The sequence below is a fragment of the Anabrus simplex genome, chromosome 6 (genome assembly GCF_040414725.1).
Source record: "Anabrus simplex isolate iqAnaSimp1 chromosome 6, ASM4041472v1, whole genome shotgun sequence".
NCBI classification, from domain to species: domain Eukaryota; kingdom Metazoa; phylum Arthropoda; class Insecta; order Orthoptera; family Tettigoniidae; genus Anabrus; species Anabrus simplex.
Window position 1 is genome coordinate 305,407,165 of NC_090270.1, and position 27,247 is coordinate 305,434,411.

The 27,247-nt window shown below is 42.2% G+C and overlaps 1 protein-coding gene across 1 annotated transcript in view; it reads right to left on the bottom strand.

Moving 5' to 3' along the window:
• Positions 1 to 280: 280 nt before the first annotated feature.
• LOC136876515 (cytochrome P450 6j1) overlaps positions 281 to 27,247 on the bottom strand; it is a 71,434-nt gene continuing 44,467 nt past the window's right edge. The window contains exons 3-6 of the mRNA XM_068228459.1: positions 22,782 to 23,177; positions 8,120 to 8,341; positions 652 to 903; positions 281 to 536 (exon numbers count right to left, since the gene is read on the bottom strand). Of these exons, the coding sequence (XP_068084560.1) occupies positions 370 to 536; positions 652 to 903; positions 8,120 to 8,341; positions 22,782 to 23,177 (1,037 nt within the window). The 3' untranslated portion in view covers positions 281 to 369. The remainder of the gene's footprint in view (positions 537 to 651; positions 904 to 8,119; positions 8,342 to 22,781; positions 23,178 to 27,247) is intronic.

The following is a 27,247-nucleotide window of genomic DNA, read 5'->3' on the forward strand; positions in this document are numbered from 1 at the left end:
TGAATCCTAAACTAAAAATTTAATACTTGAGCGCTGCGGTATTGTGTTCTTACTTAATGCATACCTGTTCTCTGGGAGAAAACTATTTAGGAAGATATGTGAAGAAAAGGCGACCTCCATTTAGCATTTAACCACATACCAGACCTGCCGTTCTTAAATCTCTAGCAGTACCGGGAATTGAACGCAGACCTCTGAGGACGGTAGCTAACTGCGGTGACCGTTAGACTACTGACGAGTATGAGGAAGATATGAAAGGTATAGAATCTGTTATAGATTAGTGTGACCTTAAATTAATGTATTTTATTACAAACATAGCAGTAAATAGCAATGTTTACATTATTTACAACATCATATACGTGTTTTTTAATTTCACTTAATCTTGCTGATGCTGAGTGGTAGAGTGCCCTTAGCCGAGAGCAGAAAGGATTTGGCATCAAATTCCATGGGCACTGGAGTGCCCTGACAAGGAGCCACCTCGAAGTTAGCGATGAGATGTGCCAATCCAGCTTTGGCTTGCAAAAGTCCCATGCGCATTCCTGCCAGAAACAAAAGTAACATTTGACATGTTATGATGTGGGTAATACGTAAGTAACAGGGAATCTCGACAATATGTTTCAGTTTCATTATTGATAAATACAGTACTAGATTTACCAATACAGATCCTGGGGCCTTCTCCGAAGGGCATATACGAGTAGTTGGGTCTCGAACGTTTATTCTCCTCAGTAAAACGTTCAGGATCGAAGCGTTGTGGATTCGGGTAATACTGAGGGTCGTAATGGATACCGCTGAGCGAAATGATAACTACATCTCCCTTGTCCAATGTGAAGTTTGTGCCCGGTAGAGTATAAGGCTGCAGCACTTTGCGGTCCAGGAAAGGAAGAACAGGGTACTTCCGCAGCGTCTCTGAAACAGACAATACCATTGAATCAACGTCGAGTCGCTTTCGATAAACCGAATAATAAGAGCATCAATGAGAAAATTTCCTGTACATTGAATGAGTTAGAAATATTGTTCCACTGCTTTGACATAACTATTCGAAATGGTTTAAAAATAGCGCGGAACAAATATAAATGTAAATGCAATAAGTATTCCATCTACACAGTTATTAAAACTGGCCATGGGGAGGGGAATTGGGCTTGTCGAGTGGTAGGGGGACAAGAAATTCCAGGGTTGATCTTTGCTGATGATGTATTATTGTTGACGTCGACAGCTGGGGGCCTGCAAAAGAGGTTGAATTAGGTTTCGATTTTGCGAAAAAATGGTCATTGAAGATCAACTACAACAAGACAAAGGTGATGGTCTGTAACAAAGGGAACAAAAAGAAACCTGGGAAAATAAATGGGGAAGAAATAGCCGTGGCGGATAAGGTTGAATAACTGGGGGTGATGATAAGCAGAAATGGTAGTTGGGTTGAGCAAGTTAGGCGTGTCAAATGAAAAGGCCAAGCTGCACTCTCAGTAATTAGGATATCGGAAAATAAATTTCTTGGGTGTAGATTATGATATACAAAGGATGGTGTTTAAAGCAGTGGTGAAGAGTAGAGTGCTGTATGCTTCTGAGGTTTGGGGGAGGGGAGAAAGTGTGTGGGATATTAGATCAGATAGGGAGTAAGTTCTGCAATATTGTTATGGGGTTGCCACTGTGTGCTGCGAGCGCAGGGGCAATATATCAGGTTTGACATTTTAAAAAGAGTTCTTAGTTACTGGTGCAGGTTGAGGAAAGGTGAAGGGGGCCTAATCAAAAGAAGAGCAATTATGGTGATTACTGGCTTGATAAGGCGAACAATGCTTTGGATCGACTGGGTTTAGGTGAGTACACAGTTCAAAAAATATGGGGACATGTTTTTTAATGTCTGGTATGTGAACGTTAATTTTGTAGATTGTGTTCCAATGGTCCTATAGCATACCTTGAAACCTTAGCTACTCAGGGTTTGTCAAATCGAAGTTATACTCCATCTAAAGGCGTAGCGATGCATTAAACAGCCAAATGACCTCTTAAAATAAAGTGAACAGCGATGCGTCTGTGTGTCATTGTGAGATGCACAGACTACTGCAGTTGAGGTCGTTGTACGTGAACCAGCACACCTCATGAGACATCTTAACGAGGTTTAATTCGCAACGGCCATCACTTTGATCCAGGAGGAGCGGACTTTTCGTCGTGTTGCTGTGGATCTCAATGTCTCTCCGCCAGTTATTAAACGCTTGTGGAATCGCTATAATGAGACATGCCAGTTCACAAGGAGGATTGGACAATGTCGTGGACGCATAACAACCCCACAGGATGACCGATATCTGACCATCTGTGCGTTGCGGCGTCGTTCAGCAACTGCCAGAGAAATGCATCAAAACCTCAGGAGGATCACTGGAGTCACGGTCTCTCTGACCAGACAGTAAGGAACAGGTTAAGAGAAGTGTCCTTACGACACAGGCGTCCTGTTCGAGTGCCCCGTTCAACGCAGCAACATCGTGCAGCTCGCCTTCAGTTTGACCGTACCCATGTCAACTGTTAACTTCCCCATTGGAGACCTGTGTTATTCACAGACGAGTTCAGATTTTCCCTGGCACAACGTGATGGACGTCAACGTGGATGGAGACGCCGTGGTGAACATTACATGTAAAATGTTGTCCAGGAAGGCGACCGATTCGGACGAGGTTCTGAGATGATGTGGAGTGGCATCAGTATTGATGGCCGTACGGATCTTGTCGTCATTCGTGGTAATCTTATCGCTGTGGGGTACATCGAATAGATACTGCTACAGCATGTGTTGGTTGATACATACGGTGTTGGCCCTGAATTCGTACTCATGCACTACAATGCCAGGGCTCATGTTGCGCACATCACCAGAGATGTCTTGCGAGAACTGGACATTCAAAGGATGAAATGGCCAGGAGTGAGTCTCGACCTTAATTCCACCGAGTATGTGTGGGATAGGCTTGACAGAAGTCCTGTTCCACCACAGATTCTCCAAGACCTCGAGAAGTCTCTCATTGAAGAATGGGACCTGACACCGCAACGTGACCTCCGTCGACTTATACGGAGCGTTCCGCTTAGGTGCCAAGCTATGATTCATGCTCGTGGAGGACATAAACCATACTGAAGCTCTCCAACAGTGTTAAAAATTCACTCTGGAGCACTGTTATCACTTTGTTTTCGTCCCTATTTGAACATTTCCGTTTGTGTTCTGAAAATGAACGCGAATCCATCGATGCCCTTCTTTATACTTCAACGCTAAAGAATAAAGGTTTAGTTGGCTTATATACCTGGGCGTGAGGTATTGTTTTGTGCAGCATGGCATACGTTCAAAAACATGTTCCCCTGATTTTTTGAACTGTGTATTATAATATAGAATGGGTGAGGAGAAGTGGTGTTTATTGGAAACATGTGATTAAGCGGACAAGATATATTGCAGAACAACAGCTCATAGCCGAATGCTACCCTAAAGACGTTTATGAGGGTAAATCAGGTATTTAATATGAAAGTGGCAAATGTGAACAGGACGGTGAGAAGAGACTCAATATGGAGGGTGTTTGGAATGTATATGAATAGAGGTTGGACTAAGTTAAAAGTTAATACGATGTATATATTATGTGGTGACGAGAGAGAGGATTTCCATTTATTGACAGTGTGTAAGGAAATGGTTGAAGAGAGACGTGTATTTATGACTGAATAGCAGTTGAAGTTGATTGCTCAATCGTGTAACGGAGATAAGCATTTAAAGTGGTTAGAGGCAGAATGAACGTGTGCGGGAAATTTACGTAAGTTTTTTTAGCAGAATGAGGAGTAGATGTTCACTCGCACTAAAAGCTAAATCTGAGGTGTATCAAGTAGAGACACACAATGAACTAGGTAGTGGGTAATCCTGACGCATGAAAGGTGTAGGATATCACTTTTCTCAGTGCAGGAGAATGGAGGCCTTCCCCGCTACTCGCTAATAGTGCGAGGGGAAGGGAGGGTGTGTGCATGTGTTCCCGTGGAGGGGGTCGCAGCATACCGAAAGGTATTATGCTGGGTCAGGAGAGTTAAGGGGCCAATTCACAGTCGAGCCGGTTGGCGAGCCGGTCCATGTATAAAATCCCCATCCCGAACCCGACTGGCTCGACCGTGACCATACACTGGCGAACATGTTGGCGGACCAGTCCTCCAGTCTGTATTGCAAATAGTATGTGCATTGCCTCTTTTTTGTTATGGCCCAACGAAAACATTTCAAAGTGGCTGTAGCTGTTGCAGCATTATTGTGCGTTGATGAAGAAAAGAAGAAGAAACGTGTGTGGATGAAGGAATAGTTGATATATAAACCACGATTTCCACACGTCAGCCTATTAAGAACTCTGCGCGTACAAGAACCTGCAGATTATAAGAACTTTCTGCGTATGGACAGCGACAGTGCTTGCAAATTGTTGGAGTTGATTCGGCCAAACATAGAGAAACAGGAGACACACATGAGAGATACCATCAGTGCTGAAGGGAGGTTAATTGTAACATTGCGATTTCTAGCGACGGGGAGAAGTTATGAAGACCTGAAATTTAGCAGTGTAATATCTCCTCAGCTATTTGGAAAAATCATTCCTGAGACGTGTTGGGCAATCTTCGATACGCTGCAGCCGGAATATTTGCACGTAAGTAGGCGTATACAATTTCGATTGTGATGTATTATAAGATCGTTTTTATATAACAAATGCAATATTCTTTTGAAAGTGATTAGTTTGAGAAATGTTATTTCACTACTAATTATGAATTACAGAAAATTTCACTATAGTAGTAATGTATGATACATACTTACAGTATTAACAACTTAAGTACAGAGGCGCGAGAGGCATATATGTCATAGCAGAATGGTCTATAGGCTAATAATATTTGAAGGAGAGTATCGGGAGACCATGGATTCTTCTTCTTCATATTATTATAATTGTTATTATTAGTGTTAGAATGTCGCACCAACACATGGAAGGTATTGCGTGACGCAAAGATGGGAAAGCCCCAGGACTCGCCTGGTATATTTCAATAAATTATTCCCAGAACTGCTTATTCTCCTCAAAAGTCTTTGTTATTCGAGGTAGGCCTAATTAACTCACACAGAAACAAAATTAAGCTATAGACGAAACCACAGAGAGCCGGTCAGGTAGTGGCCATACACACACTGACGGGTTGGCGAACCGGTCGGGTTCGCCGGCTTCTAACATCGAGCCCAACCCTCAACAACCCACCATACACCTTCGAGCCGGTCAGTGCGATCAAGGTCACGAACAGGCTCGACTCTGAATGGGCCCCTTTAGGGCAACACGTGCGATCACTCACCCAAGAAGTATATTGGAGATGCCGTCAACCTCATATTGCATTGTTTGCCATGTTGACATTGTTTTGTTTTTATTTTTGTGTTTAAGTTTTGTTTTCTTTCTATTTGTATTTCTATTTTCGCCGTAAATATCATTAGGTTCAGTAACTATATAGATCTGGAGGAAATAAAGGTTGATTTACTTACTTTCAAAAAATTAAAACTGAAGGAATTTTCCTTTTTGGTTGTAACGGTTCAAATCCCGTTACAAGATTATATCTGTATTTTTATTATTTTATCCGTGTTATTATTATTATTATTATTATTATTATTATTATTATTATTATTATATCTGTGAGATTACTATTATTTTGTTATAATTATTATTCAATTCCATTATACAATGCTTGTCGCTTGCGTATTTGTAATTGAGTGTATGCATATATACGTATATGTAGATTAACATTAAATACCTGTACAGTGGGAGTTTCGATGTATCAGATGTGGATGTGACGTTGTTATATTGCTATACTACTGGCGATTCTGCCAAGTCATTGCCACGTCATGGCTACGTCATCGTGAGCTTTTAGCAATTCGCTCAGAGACTCAGCCGCCCCAGGGGATTTCACCATTACATGCAACAGTTTGAGGTGTTGTGGGAGTATGTCATTGTTATTTCTGGAGATTACGTAGCTGTGTCAACCAACGTCTATAAAAGGTGGATGCATATTGTAGCGTCAGTCATTAGTTAAACGGAAGCTGAACAGTGAAGAAGTCTACTAGATGAAGAGGCCTCAGTCGGTCAGTCAACAAGTGTGAACGAGAGATGGAGAACACTCAGTGAGCCATTAATTATTGGTCATTGAGAGAGTGAGGACAAAGCTGGTCGCTCACTTAGTTGAAGACAAGGACGCAAGGACGTACCATGGAGTCAGAGAGGGATACCATATTGACTTACAAAGAAGTCAGATGATATGGAGAAGAAGCAGTCACAAGGATGTATCACCAAGTTAGGCGTGACACATCTACAGTAAACACCAGGTCAAAGGATTACGTCGTAATTACACTCAAAGTGTTGAAGGTACAGTCAAGTGAATCAGTGAGGGAAATATTTCGTATAAATTGTTAAATGTCCGGTCAAGAAGAATTCAAATTCATGCCTAGTTTCTTTCAGTTACAATGTCATCATTTCATATTCTCATCTGTTTTATCGCAACAAGACGCACTATTTTTTATATATTATTTAAATAATATATTTTGTTCTATCAAACGAATTCATAGTTTTATTTCAATGACAGTAAAATATCTTAACCTCAAAATTAATTAGGAAACCGAACGCCAATCTCCTTTTCCCAGAACGTATATGGTATGCTGTCAAAAGTAAGCTTATTACCCCACACCCTTGAGATAGTCAAGAGTCTCATTCTATTATTGCTGCACTGAGTGGCAACTGACGCCCTTCAAATAACGCATGTGTAAGTAAGCCGGTAACAAGTAAGTGAGTACAAGGTCCGACGAGTGTGTATTTTATTTAATGAATATTAATTTTCAGATTTTCCATTTTAAATGCAGATTTATATGTTTCAAAAGTTAATCAGAGATTCAGGAACTTCTCATGGTGATACAATCTGCATTTTCATCCCGTTTATCAGCATGACATTGTCTGCCGTCCATCTCATAACTTCGTCGAGGTATTTTCTGGAGTTGTCTACAATCCTGCAAACGTATTCATTACTCTACGCAGTATAACATCGTCCAAAATAAGCCTTATCTGTGGCTCCAATTCTTTACTTATGTCATTTGTATCAAAGGAGTGTTGAAGGAAATTTTACGGCTGCCTATAGATACGCCCAACTCAACGATGTACACTCATCGAAAATATAAAATTCTTAGTTTGTTCAGAGCTGAATGGGAAGTTGTTCTCCAGCAACTCAATGGACTGACTATAAAAAATTTGCAAATCCATACATCACTAACTCCCTCAGTTTGGATCAGGAAAGTGACGTCTCTCCATCATTTGAAACTAGTAAGACCTAGATACATTTTACATACCAGGGCCAATTGTACAGATCTTAGTAAAGTTAGGATTGAGCCCCGTGACATGGAATGCCATGCGTGCTAATAATTGGATCAATCACTTTTAATCAGATCTACTGAATACCTGTTTATACTGCCTGACCACATGTTAGACATTAAGACATTAAGGAGAAAATGCTTCCAACAAATTCATTTGACCCAGGAACACTCATTCCCAAAGACACATGCCAAGCTGACTGGCTTGTTTTATATATAAAATCTTTCCTTTGGGGCTACTATAGGAACTCTCCAGTCATTGGTGTAGCTCCTCTATGTAAATAGTTATAAAATACTCCAGATGTGGTAATATATCCCAACCAGTGACAATGACGATGGTCGTTTCCGTGCTTGTTTTTATAAGGAAATCCATGTGGTTATTAGCCCCTTTGAACCAGGAAGGTAAGGAAAGTTGGCTATCAAAATGAGATGAGAATAAAACGTGAACGAACGTTCACTCGGAGAGTTAGGGAAAAAGAAATTAAACATGGGGTGGAAATTGAAGGCTTCAATATCACCGGATTGGCGAAGAACAAAATGTTACGGTCAATGTCCTAAGCTCCTGAAACTTATCAACAATAACATTACATTGACTTGAGCATTGTTGTGAATGTTGTTTCTTTTGCTATCACTGATTTTCGTCAGATGGCGTTACTGCTGCAATTACAAAACTAACCCGTCAGCGACGTTCTCGTAACAGCCATTTGTCAAGAAAATGCTCAATACAAATATGAGAAACTGCCTCTGTTGCATAACCCACTATAGAAGACTCACCTGATACTACCATGTCAAGGTAAATCATCTCCTGGAGTCCGTCGTACGTCAGCTGCCCATTATTCTTCTCCAGCACCGACTGTATCTCTTGCCTCAGTCTGTTCTGTATTTCGGGTTGCAGGGACAACTCATAGAGCGCGAAGCTCATCGTCGTGGAAGATGTCTCGAAGCCAGCGGCGAGGAATCCGAATGCTTGAGCTACAAAATCGTCTTCTTCCAGCTCTGTAAAGAGAAGAAATGTTTCACGAAACTTTCAAGCTCAGTTTCATTCTAAAAGTGCTTTTGTCACAACAGAGAAAACTCAACTTTTGCAAATGACATGAAAACTTCACCAACGAATGTTAGACGTTTTCTGTATGTTATTATACCATGTGCATGTTATTATTGATGGAATAGTAAAAAGTCGGTGATTGAAACACGTTTATGTCTACTAAGTTTGCTTAAGTAAAACAAAATCTGCTTTTGCGTATAGCTGAATATAGAAAATGAATTACATTATTTTCTGGGCATCATACAAAAATAAACAATGTTAACAAACATATTGACGTATCTTAGAAGTGAAGCTTCCACGGTGTGAAGAATTACTTAATTTATTTTCCGGGTTGAACCGTGTTGTACTTGTACGCATATCACGTACAGTTTGCCGACGTTTCGAATACATTGCAGTATTCATTGTCAAGGCGACTGAAATACCCCTACTCGATCCGAGGTAATCAGTCTCCCAGGCAGAATTACACTACTAGAGTGGCCTTGATCTTGGCCTTTTATATCCTAGCCTATCTGGCTGACGTAAGCCCTGGCTGTCTCGCGAGGCTTCTGGAAAGTTTATGTCACAGCCAGGTAGTGGGGGCTTGCCCGCGCTGTTATGTAATGGGGTTGCGGCCCGTGTGTTTATGTTGTGGTCTGTATGTCTTAAACTATGAATGATGGGCATCCAAGAATTACTGATTTTGTATCCTTCTTCTAAATTTATGTTATTCGGATGTTTCTTGATTTCGATAGCCTCGCGGATTTTTCTTTCCAGATTCCAAGGGATAGCTGCTAGGATCTTGGTCTTGTCAAATGATATTCCGTGCCTAGTTTCGTAGGAATGCTTGGCTACTGCTGAAATATCTGTGTTTTGGTTCTTGGTGTGACGGATATGTTCTTTTAGTCGGGTGGAGATCAGACGTTTTGTCTCACCTACATAACAAGCTCCGCAGCTACATTCAACGTGATACACTCCAGGGGCCTGTAATTCTATTGTGTCTTTTACTGGTGGTAGATAACGGGCTAGCTTACGGTGAGGTTTATAGATAGTTTTTATGTTTATTTGTCCAGTATCTTGCCGATCCTGTCTGTAGTGATTTTAATGTATGGCAGTATCGCTGTTTTCTGGCGGGTCAGTTCTTCTTTCCCGTTATTTTCTCCTGCGGCGGTCTTTTCTTTCTTCTCTTCTGATTTTTTAAGGACTCGTCGGATGTTATTGAGCGAGTAGCCATTTTTCCTAAGGGTTTCCGTGAGGTGTTCTTTTTCTTCCTCGAGGTGCTCTGCGTCAGATATCGCTATGGCCCTGTTCACTAGTGATGTTAGGACAGCCTGCTTTTGTGATGGGTGATGATGAGACGAGGCGTGTAGGTACCTGTCTGTGTGAGTGGGTTTCCTGTATACTGCGCGACTCAGCGTCCCATTGGGGTTACGTATTACTAGCACATCCAGGAAAGGTAGTTTTCCGTCTACTTCTATTTCCATGGTGAACTGAATATTTACGTGTATGGAGTTGAGATGGTCGAGAAATAGCTGTAGGTTATTGCTCCCGTGAGGCCAGATTACAAAAGTGTCGTCTACAAAACGGAGAAAACATTTCGGTTTCAGGGCAGATGTAGCTAAGGCTTTCTGTTCGAAGTGTTCCATATACATGTTTGCTATTATTGGAGAGAGTGGCGACCCCATCGCGGCCCCTTCAGTCTGTTCGTAGAACTCCCCGTTGAAATAGAAGTAAGTGGCGCTAAGGCATTCTTTAGCTAGTGTTGAAAGGTCTTCTGGAAGTTTCTGATCTAATAGCGGAAATACTTCAGTTAGCGGCACCTTGGTGAAAAGTGACGTGACGTCAAAGCTTACTAATAGGTCCGTACTTTCAATTGATTGGTCCTTAAGGAGCTGGATGAAATGTCGGGAGTCCTTCACGTAGGTTTCAGTGTTTCCTGTCTGTGGCTGAAGTAGTCCAGCTAGGTAGCGGGCGATCTCGTGCGTGGGAGAGCCTGTAGCGCTCACGATAGGTCGCAGAGGTATGCCTTCTTTGTGGATTTTAGGCAGGCCATCCAATTTTGGAGGTATCGGGTCCGAGGATATCAGTTTCTTCTGTATTTCGGCTGGGATACTGGAATTTTTTACTAGTGTGTGGAGTTTGTTCTTAATGCGGTTGGTAGGGTTCCTAATTTTCCTGTATGTAGAATCGGTGAGTAATTGTTCTATTTTCCGAGTGTAGTCTGTGCGTGTCATTATCACCGTAGCGTTGCCTTTATCTGCGGGTAGGATAATTGTTTCCGTATCTAGACGTAGTGTTTTTAGGGCATGAATTTCTTCTTTAGTCAAATTGGATGGCGGCGGCTTTGCGGATCTCAGTAGACATGATACATCCTGTCTGATCTCCTCTGCAGATTCGGTAGGAAGGTGCCGGATTGCAATTTCTACTTTGCTAATTATTTCTTCTACCGGTATACTATTCGGAGCTACTGCGTAGTTGAGTCCTTTTCTCAAGACCGAGGTAGTGGGTTCACTGAGTGGCTTGTCTGTGAGGTTTACTATTACATTCTTCTTCAGTGGAGCAGGTGGTTTCGGTTTCAGTTTTTGTAAGAGGCGGTTGAATTTCTTGTTTTGCTTGGCAGTGGCTAGTTCCAGTGTACGCTGGGATTGTGTGTTGCTAATGCTGTCTAACGTGGTCCAATCATTGAGCGACAGAGTGCTGGCAAGTTGCAGGTGGAGATGAAATAATTTATTGTTGAGGTAGTCCAGAGTCTGTCTTGTGTCACTGATCCGTTCTCTGAGGAGTTTTATGCTGGTTTCGTGAAGAATACGGTCAGTCCGTCGGTTCTTGGTGTGATATTTCAGTCTCACACATGCTGGTATAATGCTGTTGTCCCTGCAGCGTTTCAGAAAGGCGAGTCGAGCCAGGTAGTTACTCATTTTCTTCCGAAGGTTGTCGAACTGCCTAGTAGCTTTGAGAATATCCTCCCCGTAAAGGTTTCGTATCTTAGAAGTGAAGCTTCCACGGTGTGAAGAAATATTTAATTTATTTTCCGGGTTGAACCGTGTTGTACTTGTACGCATATCACGTACCGAAACCACCTGCTCCACTGAAGAAGAATGTAATAGTAAACCTCACAGACAAGCCACTCAGTGAACCCACTACCTCGGTCTTGAGAAAAGGACTCAACTACGCAGTAGCTCCGAATAGTATACCGGTAGAAGAAATAATTAGCAAAGTAGAAATTGCAATCCGGCACCTTCCTACCGAATCTGCAGAGGAGATCAGACAGGATGTATCATGTCTACTGAGATCCGCAAAGCCGCCGCCATCCAATTTGACTAAAGAAGAAATTCATGCCCTAAAAACACTACGTCTAGATACGGAAACAATTATCCTACCCGCAGATAAAGGCAACGCTACGGTGATAATGACACGCACAGACTACACTCGGAAAATAGAACAATTACTCACCGATTCTACATACAGGAAAATTAGGAACCCTACCAACCGCATTAAGAACAAACTCCACACACTAGTAAAAAATTCCAGTATCCCAGCCGAAATACAGAAGAAACTGATATCCTCGGACCCGATACCTCCAAAATTGGATGGCCTGCCTAAAATCCACAAAGAAGGCATACCTCTGCGACCTATCGTGAGCGCTACAGGCTCTCCCACGCACGAGATCGCCCGCTACCTAGCTGGACTACTTCAGCCACAGACAGGAAACACTGAAACCTACGTGAAGGACTCCCGACATTTCATCCAGCTCCTTAAGGACCAATCAATTGAAAGTACGGACCTATTAGTAAGCTTTGACGTCACGTCACTTTTCACCAAGGTGCCGCTAACTGAAGTATTTCCGCTATTAGATCAGAAACTTCCAGAAGACCTTTCAACACTAGCTAAAGAATGCCTTAGCGCCACTTACTTCTATTTCAACGGGGAGTTCTACGAACAGACTGAAGGGGCCGCGATGGGGTCGCCACTCTCTCCAATAATAGCAAACATGTATATGGAACACTTCGAACAGAAAGCCTTAGCTACATCTGCCCTGAAACCGAAATGTTTTCTCCGTTTTGTGGACGACACTTTTGTAATCTGGCCTCACGGGAGCAATAACCTACAGCTATTTCTCGACCATCTCAACTCCATACACGTAAATATTCAGTTCACCATGGAAATAGAAGTAGACGGAAAACTACCGTTCCTGGATGTGCTAGTAATACGTAACCCCAATGGGACGCTGAGTCGCGCAGTATACAGGAAACCCACTCACACAGACAGGTACCTACACGCCTCGTCTCATCATCACCCATCACAAAAGCAGGCTGTCCTAACATCACTAGTAAACAGGGCCATAGCGATATCTGACGCAGAGCACCTCGAGGAAGAAAAAGAACACCTCACGGAAACCCTTAGGAAAAATGGGTACTCGCTCAATAACATCCGACGAGTCCTTAAAAAATCAGAAGTTAAGAAGGAAAAGACCGCCGCAGGAGAAAACAACGGGAAAGAAGAACTGACCCGCCAGAAAACAGCGATACTGCCATACATTAAAAACACTACAGACAGGATCGGCAAGATACTGGACAATACAACATAAAAACTATCTATAAACCTCACCGTAAGCTAGCCCGTTATCTACCACCAGTAAAAGACACAATAGAATTACAGGCCCCTGGAGTGTATCACATTGAATGTAGCTGCGGAGCTTGTTATGTAGGTGAGACAAAACGTCTGATCTCCACCCGACTAAAAGAACATATCCGTCACACCAAGAACCAAAACACAGATATTTCAGCAGTAGCCAAGCATTCCTACGAAACTAGGCACGGAATATCATTTGACAAGACCAAGATCCTAGCAGCTATCCCTTGGAATCTGGAAAGAAAAATCCGCGAGGCTATCGAAATCAAGAAACATCCGAATAACATAAATTTAGAAGAAGGATACAAAATCAGTAATTCTTGGATGCCCATCATTCATAGTTTAAGACATACAGACCACAACATAAACACACGGGCCGCAACCCCATCACATAACAGCGCGGGCAAGCCCCCACTACCTGGCTGTGACATAAACTTTCCAGAAGCCTCGCGAGACAGCCAGGGCTTACGTCAGCCAGATAGGCTAGGATATAAAAGGCCAAGATCAAGGCCACTCTAGTAGTGTAATTCTGCCTGGGAGACTGATTACCTCGGATCGAGTAGGGGTATTTCAGTCGCCTTGACAATGAATACTGCAATGTATTCGAAACGTCGGCAAACTGTACGTGATATGCGTACAAGTACAACACGGTTCAACCCGGAAAATAAATTAAATAATTCTTCACACCGTGGAAGCTTCACTTCTAAGATACGAAACCTTTACGGGGAGGATATTCTCAAAGCTACTAGGCAGTTCGACAACCTTCGGAAGAAAATGAGTAACTACCTGGCTCGACTCGCCTTTCTGAAACGCTGCAGGGACAACAGCATTATACCAGCATGTGTGAGACTGAAATATCACACCAAGAACCGACGGACTGACCGTATTCTTCACGAAACCAGCATAAAACTCCTCAGAGAACGGATCAGTGACACAAGACAGACTCTGGACTACCTCAACAATAAATTATTTCATCTCCACCTGCAACTTGCCAGCACTCTGTCGCTCAATGATTGGACCACGTTAGACAGCATTAGCAGCACACAATCCCAGCGTACACTGGAACTAGCCGCTGCCAAGTAAAACAAAAAATTCAACCGCCTCTTACAAAAACAGAAACCGAAACCACCTGCTCCACTGAAGAAGAATGTAATAGTAAACCTCACAGGCAAGCCACTCAGTGAACCCACTACCTCGGTCTTGAGAAAAGGACTCAACTACGCAGTAGCTCCGAATAGTATACCGGTAGAAGAAATAATTAGCAAAGTAGAAATTGCAATCCGGCACCTTCCTACCGAATCTGCAGAGGAGATCAGACAGGATGTATCATGTCTACTGAGATCCGCAAAGCCGCCGCCATCCAATTTGACTAAAGAAGAAATTCATGCCCTAAAAACACTACGTCTAGATACGGAAACAATTATCCTACCCGCAGATAAAGGCAACGCTACGGTGATAATGACACGCACAGACTACACTCGGAAAATAGAACAATTACTCACCGATTCTACAAACAGGAAAATTAGGAACCCTACCAACCGCATTAAGAACAAACTCCACACACTAGTAAAAAATTCCAGTATCCCAGCCGAAATACAGAAGAAACTGATATCCTCGGACCCGATACCTCCAAAATTGGATGGCCTGCCTAAAATCCACAAAGAAGGCATACCTCTGCGACCTATCGTGAGCGCTACAGGCTCTCCCACGCACGAGATCGCCCGCTACCTAGCTGGACTACTTCAGCCACAGACAGGAAACACTGAAACCTACGTGAAGGACTCCCGACATTTCATCCAGCTCCTTAAGGACCAATCAATTGAAAGTACGGACCTATTAGTAAGCTTTGACGTCACGTCACTTTTCACCAAGGTGCCGCTAACTGAAGTATTTCCGCTATTAGATCAGAAACTTCCAGAAGACCTTTCAACACTAGCTAAAGAATGCCTTAGCGCCACTTACTTCTATTTCAACGGGGAGTTCTACGAACAGACTGAAGGGGCCGCGATGGGGTCGCCACTCTCTCCAATAATAGCAAACATGTATATGGAACACTTCGAACAGAAAGCCTTAGCTACATCTGCCCTGAAACCGAAATGTTTTCTCCGTTTTGTGGACGACACTTTTGTAATCTGGCCTCACGGGAGCAATAACCTACAGCTATTTCTCGACCATCTCAACTCCATACACGTAAATATTCAGTTCACCATGGAAATAGAAGTAGACGGAAAACTACCGTTCATGGATGTGCTAGTAATACGTAACCCCAATGGGACGCTGAGTCGCGCAGTATACAGGAAACCCACTCACACAGACAGGTACCTACACGCCTCGTCTCATCATCACCCATCACAAAAGCAGGCTGTCCTAACATCACTAGTGAACAGGGCCATAGCGATATCTGACGCAGAGCACCTCGAGGAAGAAAAAGAACACCTCACGGAAACCCTTAGGAAAAATGGCTACTCGCTCAATAACATCCGACGAGTCCTTAAAAAAACAGAAGAGAAGAAAGAAAAGACCGCCGCAGGAGAAAATAACGGGAAAGAAGAACTGACCCGCCAGAAAACAGCGATACTGCCATACATTAAAAACACTACAGACAGGATCGGCAAGATACTGGACAAATACAACATAAAAACTATCTATAAACCTCACCGTAAGCTAGCCCGTTATCTACCACCAGTAAAAGACACAATAGAATTACAGGCCCCTGGAGTGTATCACATTGAATGTAGCTGCGGAGCTTGTTATGTAGGTGAGACAAAACGTCTGATCTCCACCCGACTAAAAGAACATATCCGTCACACCAAGAACCAAAACACAGATATTTCAGCAGTAGCCAAGCATTCCTACGAAACTAGGCACGGAATATCATTTGACAAGACCAAGATCCTAGCAGCTATCCCTTGGAATCTGGAAAGAAAAATCCGCGAGGCTATCGAAATCAAGAAACATCCGAATAACATAAATTTAGAAGAAGGATACAAAATCAGTAATTCTTGGATGCCCATCATTCATAGTTTAAGACATACAGACCACAGCATAAACACACGGGCCGCAACCCCATTACATAACAGCGCGGGCAAGCCCCCACTACCTGGCTGTGACATAAACTTTCCAGAAGCCTCGCGAGACAGCCAGGGCTTAGGCCAGCCAGATAGGCTAGGATATAAAAGGCCAAGATCAAGGCCACTCTAGTAGTGTAATTCTGCGTGGGAGACTGATTACCTCGGATCGAGTAGGGGTATTTCAGTCGCCTTGACAATGAATACTGCAATGTATTCGAAACGTCGGCAAACTGTACGTGATATGCGTACAAGTACAACACGGTTCAACACGGAAAATAAATTAAATAATTAAACATATTGACGGCTTGAAATGTTATTTTGTGATGAGACTTAGGCCTTATATTTCCCACTCCTTGGCCATTGGTAGCTGTTAGTTCACCGTAGAACTGATGATTTTTAGGTGGAATAAAATCAAACATTAAGTACTTGAGGTTAGCTGTTTTTATTACCATTTCGCCACTGGATTTTCATGACGACTCAGCTACGGCCCGCCACAAAGAACCTACGTAATGCAATGTTATACAGAGTGCCTGAAAAATGCTGTATGTTTCGGAAATTGTACGAGAACATAGTGTTCCGAAAGGAAAATCGATCTTTAGCGTGTTCTATTTCCTCCTAATGAAAGTTCAGTGTAAGTTCAGTCGTGAGCAACTTTTGTGTCAGCCTATGCAGCGCGTGGCCGGCCAAGCTCTCTTGCTTGATAACCTTGTGCGGTGCGCTACCGTAGCACAGTGACGTGCCCCTCGCTCACGTGCAACCTTGCTGGTAATGGTCGCGCCGAGCTCAATAGCTGCAGTCGCTTAAGTGCGGCCAGTATCCAGGAATCGGGAGATAGTGAGTTCGAGCCCCACTGTCGGCAGCCTTGAAGATGGTTTTCCGTAGTTTCCCATTTTTACACAAGACAAATGCTGGGGCTGTACCTTAATTAAGGCCACGGTCGCTTCCTTCCAACTCCTAGGCCTTTCCTATCACATCGTCGCCATAAGACCTGTCTGTGTCGGTGTGACGTAAAGCAAATAGCAAAAAAATAAAACAGTAATGGTGGCGTGTCACAGAACAGCACCTGATCATCATGCCCGGATAATGTAGCGTCTTTATTCTGATTATCATGCGCTAAGATATGCTGAACCGATTGGCGTACAGAATTTAAATCCTAGTAGTAAAACAACTCCTGTTTCGGGTTTAATGGAAGGAACGTTCACCCGAAGAGGCCTGGCGCAGGTCTTTCGAGTTGATACCGCATAGGCGACCTGCGCGTCTATGAGGATGGGGTCCAACCTATGATGAATTCTAATGCTGAAGGCGGCACCCACATCCAGCCCCGAGTGAATGGAATTGAAGGTTAAATTCCCTGACCCGGCCAGGAATCGAACTCGGGACCCCTGGACCAAAGGCCAGAAAGCTAACCATTTAGCCACGAAGCCGGACCTGGTTTCGGGTGAGCACAATTAATTTGTTTCATAAAGCATGTCGGTAAACACAGTACATTTCGTGCATGTCAAAGTTCGCCTCACTGCATAATGAAAACCTACAACCTGTTTTCCAGTCAGTGACCGCGTCTGGGATGATGAATGAAGCCCCCATCTTGTGGCGAGGATAGGAATTGTGCCGGCTGCCGAGGCCTGTCGCACTCCTCTGGGGCTCACTGAATAATAATTACTGAAATAACATAAATTATGGAATAAAAGTAAACATCGCGAGCACTTTCTGTCGTATTGGCAAGTGTTAAAGGCTAAGGTTAGAGCAGAGTATCCTCGGATATAGGCTAAGAAAACTAAGTCCAACGTAGTTCCGTACGTTATTTTTGTGTTTTGATAGAAGTTAATCAGGAGTGGTGGTGGTGGTGGTGATTATTGTTTTAAAAGGAAGTACAACTAGGCAACCATCCTCTATATAACACTAATCAGAGAGAAAATATGGAAGGGGTCCGACACTTCGAAAAATGAAGATATCGGCCAAAGGAAGACAAGGGCCACGAAGGGCGTGAAAATGAAAGACTCCCTAGCCCTCGCAAACCTAATAGCGTCGGGGTCAGAAAAGAAGAAGAGTTGACCAAGAGAGGTCGGATAGGATAGATTAAAGTGAGGAGCCTGGCACAAGTAAGTGGAAGCAATGCCAGGACTCAGCTAAGGGCCCCGTGGTCACCAACCCACGCTCCAAAGTTCAGAGCCCCTGGGACCCCTTTTAGTCGCCTCTTACGACAGACAGGGGATACCGTGGGTGTTATTCTACCGCCCCCACCCACAGGGGGATTAATCAGGAGTGTACACCACTGTTAATGCCAAACATCTTTACTTTATTTAGAATTCGTGACGTGACGTAACAGGCCGGCCCTTTAACAGCTTGTCTTTAGAGTCCTTGGGGTGCAAGCGCGAAAACGTACAGGAAATTATGCTGTAAATTCCTTCTTCCCGTTGCCCCGCTTGTCCACTCCACTCCCCTACACGTGTTGAGTCACGCAATGCACTCTACTGTATTGCTTGCTAACTGCACAGCACATTTAAAGAGCTGATACCGTGCTGTCCTCAATCGCGCGCTCATCTCTGTACTCCGTTCACCAGTAAAAGTTCTGAACATTTCTGCATACCCTATGGATTTTCGTCGGGAATTTTGAATGTTAATGTTAACACTCTTCACAGCCAACGTTCTGTTGCGAATTCAGTGCACTACGTTGCAGAGCATAAGCGATATGAACCAGTCGACTCTGGCGATTAACTAAACGGTTTAGGAAAAAATGGATCCCTGATCCTCCTTATTATGCCCATACATTTTCCGTAACTTATTTTCAGACACCCTGTATATAACAAGAAAATTCAAGGGGTTAGTTCCTTTTTATTTAAAATGGGAAGGATTTCTGCAACAAATTAATAACTGCATGTCCGTACTTAAAAGCCGAAATCCTCATGTGATTGCCACAAACCCTTCAACAATGAGATACCAGATTGTCTGATTAAACGAGAACTGCATAATGAACCCGCATACCTTAAGGTCCAAGTAGCTCGTGAGGAATTCAGAAATCACGAATAAAAGTAAAGGTGTGAATTTCCCCAAAATGGAAAAAGGGTAGACTTGTACCAAAATATACACCTCGCAGTCGTTGGGTGTTCGAAAAATGATCTCACTAATTTAGAGTGGCTAGGTGCTGTCAAGCCGAAAGAAAATATAATACCTGTGCGAATTCTTCCAGGCAGATCCCAGGATGGATCTCGTTGTAGACTCTGCAACGAGTTTGAAAGACTTGCGCATATTCTGGGATCTTGTCAACATGGAGAATTTCTAAGGAACATCCGTCATCACGCAGCCAGAAAAATCATAGCAAATGGATTAAAGGAATCTGGTATTGAGGTATATGAGGAAGTTCAATGTCTTGCTACAGGAGACTGTGCACATCAACTGGACATTATTGCAGCTGACAAAAGGGACAAAAATGTGCTATTGACATTGATCCGAGAGTTAGGTCGAAGGACAAGACTGAACAACCACACAGAGTTAATCTACCAGGTGTATGCAGAAGTCTTTTCTGGTTTCACTAGGAGATGGTGCCAGCGAACAGTGCGCAGCGTATGAATTTGACACATGCGTCAGATTGTTCATCTGACATTAACCTACTGTACAGTACTTTGACGAGAATGAGTTTTTTCGCTATTTGCTTTACGTCGCACCGACACATATGTCTACGGCGACGATGGGATAGGAAAGGCCTAGGAAGTGGAAGGAAGTGGCCGTGGACTTAATTAAGATACAGCCCCGGCATTTGCCTGGTGTGAAAATGGGAAACCACGGAAAACCATCTTCAGGGCTGCCGACAGTGGGGCTCGAACCCACTATCTCCCGATTACTGGATACTGGCCGCAATTAAGCGACTACAGCTATCGAGCTCGGTGAGAGAGAGAATGAGTTAGACGCAGGGCGTGTACCGTTTCTGATTGAAGTGCTTACAGAAGAAGAAGAGGGGTGTCTTGAAATGATCCTTAAGCTCCTTTTTTAAAATTCTGAATTTATTAACAAAGTTCAAAATTATATCACCTTCATACAGCAAATATGCAGGAAATGGTTCTTTCCTCATCCAGGCTGGTGATGTACTCGAAATTCGGCTGCTCTCCTGGTACTGCCATCAGTCTCCTCTTGGCATCGTGGAACCACGATTTCTCCCACTATGGAAATTCTAGAAGTTCTGGACGTCCAGAAGATCGGGATAACGTAGTAATGAGAGCATTGAGATTTGGTTACACGGAGAACGACTTATGACAGTACACATTAGCTCCTGGGACACGGAAAGAGTTTCTTGAATAACAGATTTTAATGTTGAACAAAGAATCACTCGTAGTGTAACGTAATCAAATGCCAAATAAAACTGACTAAAGAAAATGTGATACTTGAAACAGTTTGAAATTATCACACACGAAATATTTGTTTAGGGTTACGTGCAATTTTAACTCAACCACTTGAAAAAGAAAATGTTTCATTTGTAAACCGATTTGGTTCATTAATTTGAAATGAAATGAAATGGGTTTCATTCTTCCACAGTTCGTGGTTTGATCACACAAAAAGTACTGTGTATTAGAAGCCCACAGTTTAAATGCACAGTTGATTGCTAGTTATGAGTAAGCAGTTTAATTTCACGGCAAATACACACCTTAAACACAGTCTAATGTTTACCATGAATGCAAAGTTCGAATACATAATTCACTTCTTAGCACAGTTCAATATCTACCACGAATGCACGGCCTAAATAAATATCCGTAGTCAGTCATTAACACACGCCTCATTGTCTATAGCGAATGCACAGTCCAAATAAGCGTTTCACAGTCTATCATTAACTCACAGTTTAATGTCTGCACAGATTAAATGGGTAGTACACGGATTGAAACTAATCACAGTCCAATGTCTACTCCGAATGCACGAGGTATTGGAAAATCCTATGATTTCTATAAGTCCGATGACACAGTTATAGATTGAAATTAATTCAGTAACTCATCCCTTGTCACAGCCTGGAGAGTTCTAAATCTGACACACACAATTTGCGAAGTATTTCAATTAGTTGGCAAGGCGAATATCGTTCACAATTTATCACTGTTCGGATTGTGTAATCAATCATGGGTTATGAACACTTGTAAGAAATGTAAGTTTGAAACATCTGCCCGAATAGAGCACCATTAAAGTTTAAACCAGTCTTAACTGAGGCTAGATTCTATCACTCGTTAATCACGGAAAATTTACAAGTCCACTCACAGTGTTATAAAATTTGAGTCGGAGACTCGGGAATATAAGACTATCACTTGCAACTCGCTGAAATATTTATAAGTTTGAATGTGGAGACCTTGTCTAGAACTCGGCGAAATGAGAATATCACTCGTGTAGCGTTGAAATGGGGCACGCGCTCGCAGAGCAGTACCTCAGCAATTTCGAGGAAGTTGGAAAAGAGCTCGACGTATGGTTTGTCGCAAAAGACAAGCAGTTTTTCTAGCATGGTATTCATAGCTTATCTGAAAGATGGGCGAAGTGTGTAGAAGCCGATGACCAATATACTGAATAAACAAAAAATGAATTTCCCTTGATAATTACGCGTTTTAATTACCACAAAACTAGCAAAAACTTATGCATACATCTGGTAGAGATGAAAAGTATACGAGTCCACAGTTCCCTACCTGAAGGAAAAGTACAGTGTTAATGAAAATCTGAGTGATTCCGAAATTTTAGTATACACCTTTAAAATGTACAAAAGTAATCTAAATTTAATATGAGATGTAGTTATTACTACATTAATGGGAACCGCTTATACCGGAATTAGCGAGAAACTACCACGTCAGTTAACACTGAAATGTATAATTTAATTTATATAATTTATTATACTTTCTCAACTGTCAACCTCTGACGAGAGGAAGTTGAAATACATTTTCATCCTCTCTTCCTACTTTTAAAAACACCACTCAAACTTATTCGCCTACTAATGTAGATGTAACGAAAAAATGAATCCTTAATGGAACGGATGGGGCACATGTACAGTGGCGTCACGTTATAAAATCTCTCGATGATCAAATCATTGAATGAATAGGAAATCTTAACACTGTAAATCAATAATATGAAGATTTTACAATGTAATTTTCGAAGTATACGAGGCAAGAAATGTGAGCTCATAAAAATTTTGGAATCTTTAGACCCAGAAATTATTTTATTGAGAGAAACATAATTAGATTGTTTCTTCGCCGGGTTATCTCCAGAGTATCCACATTCATCCAAGATAATATTGACATGCCGGTATCCACAACAGCTTTTCTTACAGGTAGCGAAGTTAACACACACCAACCCCCTACCTGGACGACCAAGGTCTCTTCTGTCAGGGTTACCATTCTTTAGCTGAGGTTGTCCCGTTTTAAAGCTCACGGTACTTGGCCTCACTCTGCCCCAAGGGTTAAGATTTGCTGTTTGCGTCGGTAGGCCAGTATTTACCAGAGGCACCTACTGGACATTTGTGTCTCCAATAAGACTCATTAACCAGCAATTCACCTTCGCCGTTTACCGGGCTTGGGATCGACACAGAACAGAGCTGGATTGCCTCCTCCGTGGCTGGGTTCATTTTGCGTAATGCTAGGGAGAAACAGTTTAACTGTTCGTCCCCTTCACTTGGGGTAAGGTAGCACCCTATGCCCCCTCGCCGTATCTGCTATGCTTCACTCTTAAGATAATAATATGTACAATGTGTAAAACTCACCAAACTTCTTGCCAGGTTCTGTTTCAGGACCGTTGCTTTCACCCTCCTCCATGAATCCTTTGTCCCTGAGCTGCATCAGAAGATCGAGGAAGTCTTTGCGGACAACGTTGTTCTTCTTGCGATGCTCAACTGTCGTCCATATGGTATTCCTGATGTAGTCGGAAACATCATCTTCAATTAATTTTAGCTTTAGAGCTATTATCAAGACAGGGGCGAAGAACGAGACTGCCGTCTTAATACCTTTCAAAATGTCGAAATCGAAGATTTTCCGAAGCATCTGTCGAAACTCGCTGTTTTTATCTCGGAGGGCGTTACCTTGGATACCGAAAATACATGAGGCAATGACGTCAGTTGTATACCTAGCCATTGTCTCCTTAACCTCGATTCTCCCGTCATCTGAAACACAAAAGTATAAATTGAGTAAACAATATACAAAATAAAAACTAGGGTTACCGTACAAGCTCAAAATAAGGACACCCTCAACAAGATTGTTCAACACGTTCTTAGGACTGCCAAATTGTGAATAAAACATTATTAGTTCAATTTGATGTTGTCAAATATCTATATTTACATAACTAACAAACAAAATAAAAAATATTACACATATCGCACAAACCCACACTTTAGAGCCCGTGTCCCAAGGGTATTTTACGCTGGACTGAATCTTTTTTAACAGTTCCTTTTGCTGACACATATATTTAAAATAGCTTTTGCAGTTCACATGTCTAAAACTAAATTCAATCATTGCAATCCCTTTTATCCCTTTTACAGGATCAAGTGCCAGTCTATTTCTCTCATTTGCCGACTGTGCCTTTATTAAAGAGAACAACATAAAGACAGATCTTCATTGGGGTAATCACATAAATATCGTCATTATAAATAAGGGGTACACATCTCTGCAATTGTTAGGATATTTAGGGTTTGTAGCAAGGATGTAAAGGAGAGGGGATATAAGTCTCTGATAAGACCCCAACAAGAGTATGGTTCCAGTGTATTGCACCCTCACCAGAATTGCTTGATTCAAGAATTGGAAAAAATCCAAAGAAAAGCAGCTCGATTTGTTCTGGGTGATTTTCGACAAAAGAGTAGCGTTACAAAAATGTTGCAAAGTTTGGGCCGGGAAGACTTGGGAGAGAGGAGACGAGCTGCTCGACTAAGTGGTTTGTTCAGAGCTGTCAGCGGAGAGATGGCGTGGAATGACATCAGTAGACGAATACGTTTGAGTGGTGTCTTTAAAAGTAGGAAAGATCACAATATGAAGATAAAGCTGGAATTCAAGAGGACAAATTGGGGTAAATATTCGTTTATAGGAAGGGAAGTTAGGGATTGGAATAAATTACGAAGGGAGATGTTCAATAAATTTCCAATTTCTTTTCAGTCATTTAAGAAAAGGCTAGGAAAGATCAGCAGTGTTTGATTGATTGATTGAGGTCATAGTAAAAAAACAAAAATAAAACAAAGCCTTCCCTCTTCCTTGTCTATCCCTTCCAAACTTCCCATCCCTCCACCAGGCCCCTGTTCAGCATAGCAGGTGAGGCCGCCTTGGCGAGGTATTGGCCATTCTCCCCAGTTGTATCCACGACCAAGAGTCTGAAACTCCAGGACACTGCACCTGAGGCGGTAGAGGTGGGATCCTTCGCTGAGTCCGAGGGAAAAGCCGACCCTGGAGGGTAAACAGATGATGATGATGATGATGATGATCTTGTTCATTATGGCTTTGGTAATTAGAAATATATCTTCTGACAACTCTAGAAAGTAGTTATTTTTAGTATGGATCGTTCTTTGCCTTCTTCAGCTTATAAATAGTCTTCATACAGCAGTAAAGCTTCAAACTTACGTCTTATACATGCATCCATTTTGAAATTTTAGCAGTTGTTAAGAGGTTTAACACAGGGTTGCTGCCAGCTTAATTTAACACAAGTATTAACATTTGTTAGAGTTAACAATTCTTGATGAGACGAAAATTTTGTTAAATTATGTGTTAAGTCTCCTTAACAGCTGAGTTAACACTTAACATTCGTTGAAGAAACCGGGCCTAAGACATTCACCACGACTACACGATCGTTATCACCTTCCTAATTTTTGCTCAATTTGGACAATATCTCAAAGAATATTAACACATTAGTTAAACTTCGCATTTTATAGTTTCTTGACGCAAATTTTACAGCACTGATGAGTTTCACACGACTACCAGAAATGTAATACATTCGCTTGATCATTATTAAATATCAATCCGACACACGCCTTGAAATTGGTTGGGACAAACAATACTCTAATTAGAACATTGATAAAAAAAAAGTTACAGACCTGTGATCTTAGCCATCATCCTGGATTTCTGGCTGCATTTAGGCCAGCAGACCTTGCCTCTAGCCTTCCATGGCTATATTTACCATCATCTTCTTATACATATGACTTAAACTTAACAAAGATTTATATTCGGTGCCGATCACCACTACAAACCGCACTTTCAACACGTTTAACAGGCGACGATCACTCTTCTCAAATGGCAACGGCCACTGTTTCCCAAGATTCTGCTTTCGCTTCACCCTACTAAGGGCCAGGTATTCTAAACAGATAAGACAAATCAGACCTCGCTGCCAGCTCCCAGACTTCACTTTTAACAAATATAAAACGCACTTGATTGAAGTACAGGGAGACTCTCAGCTACATATTTTGGCCAACTACATAGACCTTCAAAGTTATCACCTGCGGCAGTTCAGGAAAATTTCTATCACCCATTTCTTTAATAATTTTACTTGAACCGTTGACACGAACATGCACCAAGTTACTTGGAGACCAAAACTTCGCACTTTCTTCCAGACGAGTGACGTGAGCTTCGCCGTTCAGATAACCAGACAGAATGAATAAAATAGATGGAGGGGGATTTCTCTTATACCCTCTGGGAGGACGCTACCCTTTCCACGAGGCTTGATTGCACAATCTGTTAATTCCGCATCCAATAGAACAATTTTCCTGAAATTTGTTCCATAACTTCGGACAGACTTACCATGCATTACGGTGTTAATTTCATGTTTTTCCCATACTCGAAACAGACGAAATGAATTATTTCTGCCCGGGCGTTTCGCGGGTTTATCGTCATCCATCGGCCTTGGCACGTGTCGCCGATCCGCGGGCCGGACGCAAATTCTTCTCTAGGCTTAACTGCATTTATATTTACCCTGGAGATTCTATCTTCACATATGGTTTAAGAATAATTTAGATTCTTTATTCCTGGATTTACCATGTCACCAAAATCTCTCGTTATGAAGAATTTCTTGAATTTGATAAATTGTTCAATATTCGAAGTCCACCGAAGTGTCCCGTTATTTCACGAGCTCGCGGATTGCTCGACACGGGGAGCTCGTTCCCACGAGACAGCCAGACTCTTGAAATAAAAACATGGCTGCTCTCAAAAAGTAGTTTGCAGCTGAAATAAATATTGGGATAAAAAAAAGTAATTTTCTCATCGTAGAATTATGGGTTCAATGTGTCTGGATATAAGGCCAATTATTGAGGCAGTGCACAAGCTTCAGTGTTCATATTTCTAAAAGACCTAGTATTAATGTAAGTTGGTTAGGTGCACTCATAGGGAAAGCTTCGAACGACTTGATACTAGATACTAGATCTTGTTATAAAATTTTTTGTTAGGCAAGATGTTATATCCGTAGAAGGCGTTGATCCATTTCGGGTGCCACGCAAACTTCCGAAGTTACCTAATGATTGATGCCTATCCTAGCATTTTCTCCAATCAGCTAACGTACCTAAGTACAAAATAAAATCATCCCCGTAAAGATCCGAAAAATAGTGACTCATTGTTTCGACTGAGATATGAAAGTAGTTTTAAACGGGTACAAGAATGATGAAATGGACTAATGAAATGGCGTTTGGCTTTTAGTGCCGGGAGTGTCCGAGGACAAGTTCTGCTCGCCAGATGCAGGTCTTTTGATTTGACACTCGTATGTGACCTGCGCGTCATGATGAGGATGAAATGATGATGAAGACGACACATACACCCAGCCGCCATGCCAACGAAATTAACCAATTATGGTTAAAATTCCCGACCCTGCTGGGAATTGAACCCGGGACCCTGTGACCAAAGGCCAGCACTCTAACCATTTAGCCATGGAGCCGAACAATTGAATAATATTTGAGTGTTTTACAGCGGAGTAACGTAAACGAATTTTAACTACATTGCTCGGGAGTTGAAACGAGGAGTGACTACCTTCTTTCTTTTCTATAAATTTCAATTTCAATAGGATCAATTCCTGTGAGTTTTACGGTGACTAGTGCTTTAGATGTTCAAGAGTATCATACAAAAATCATTGTGTCTACTCAACAATTGAGGTGGCTTTTGGAGAGTTGACATTTTGTTCGAGAAATATATTAGTTTGCATGTTTTACATAATTGGCTGTGGCTAATAATGATATTGCACGGTATTTCTGTAAGGTAAATACTGTTATTCGTT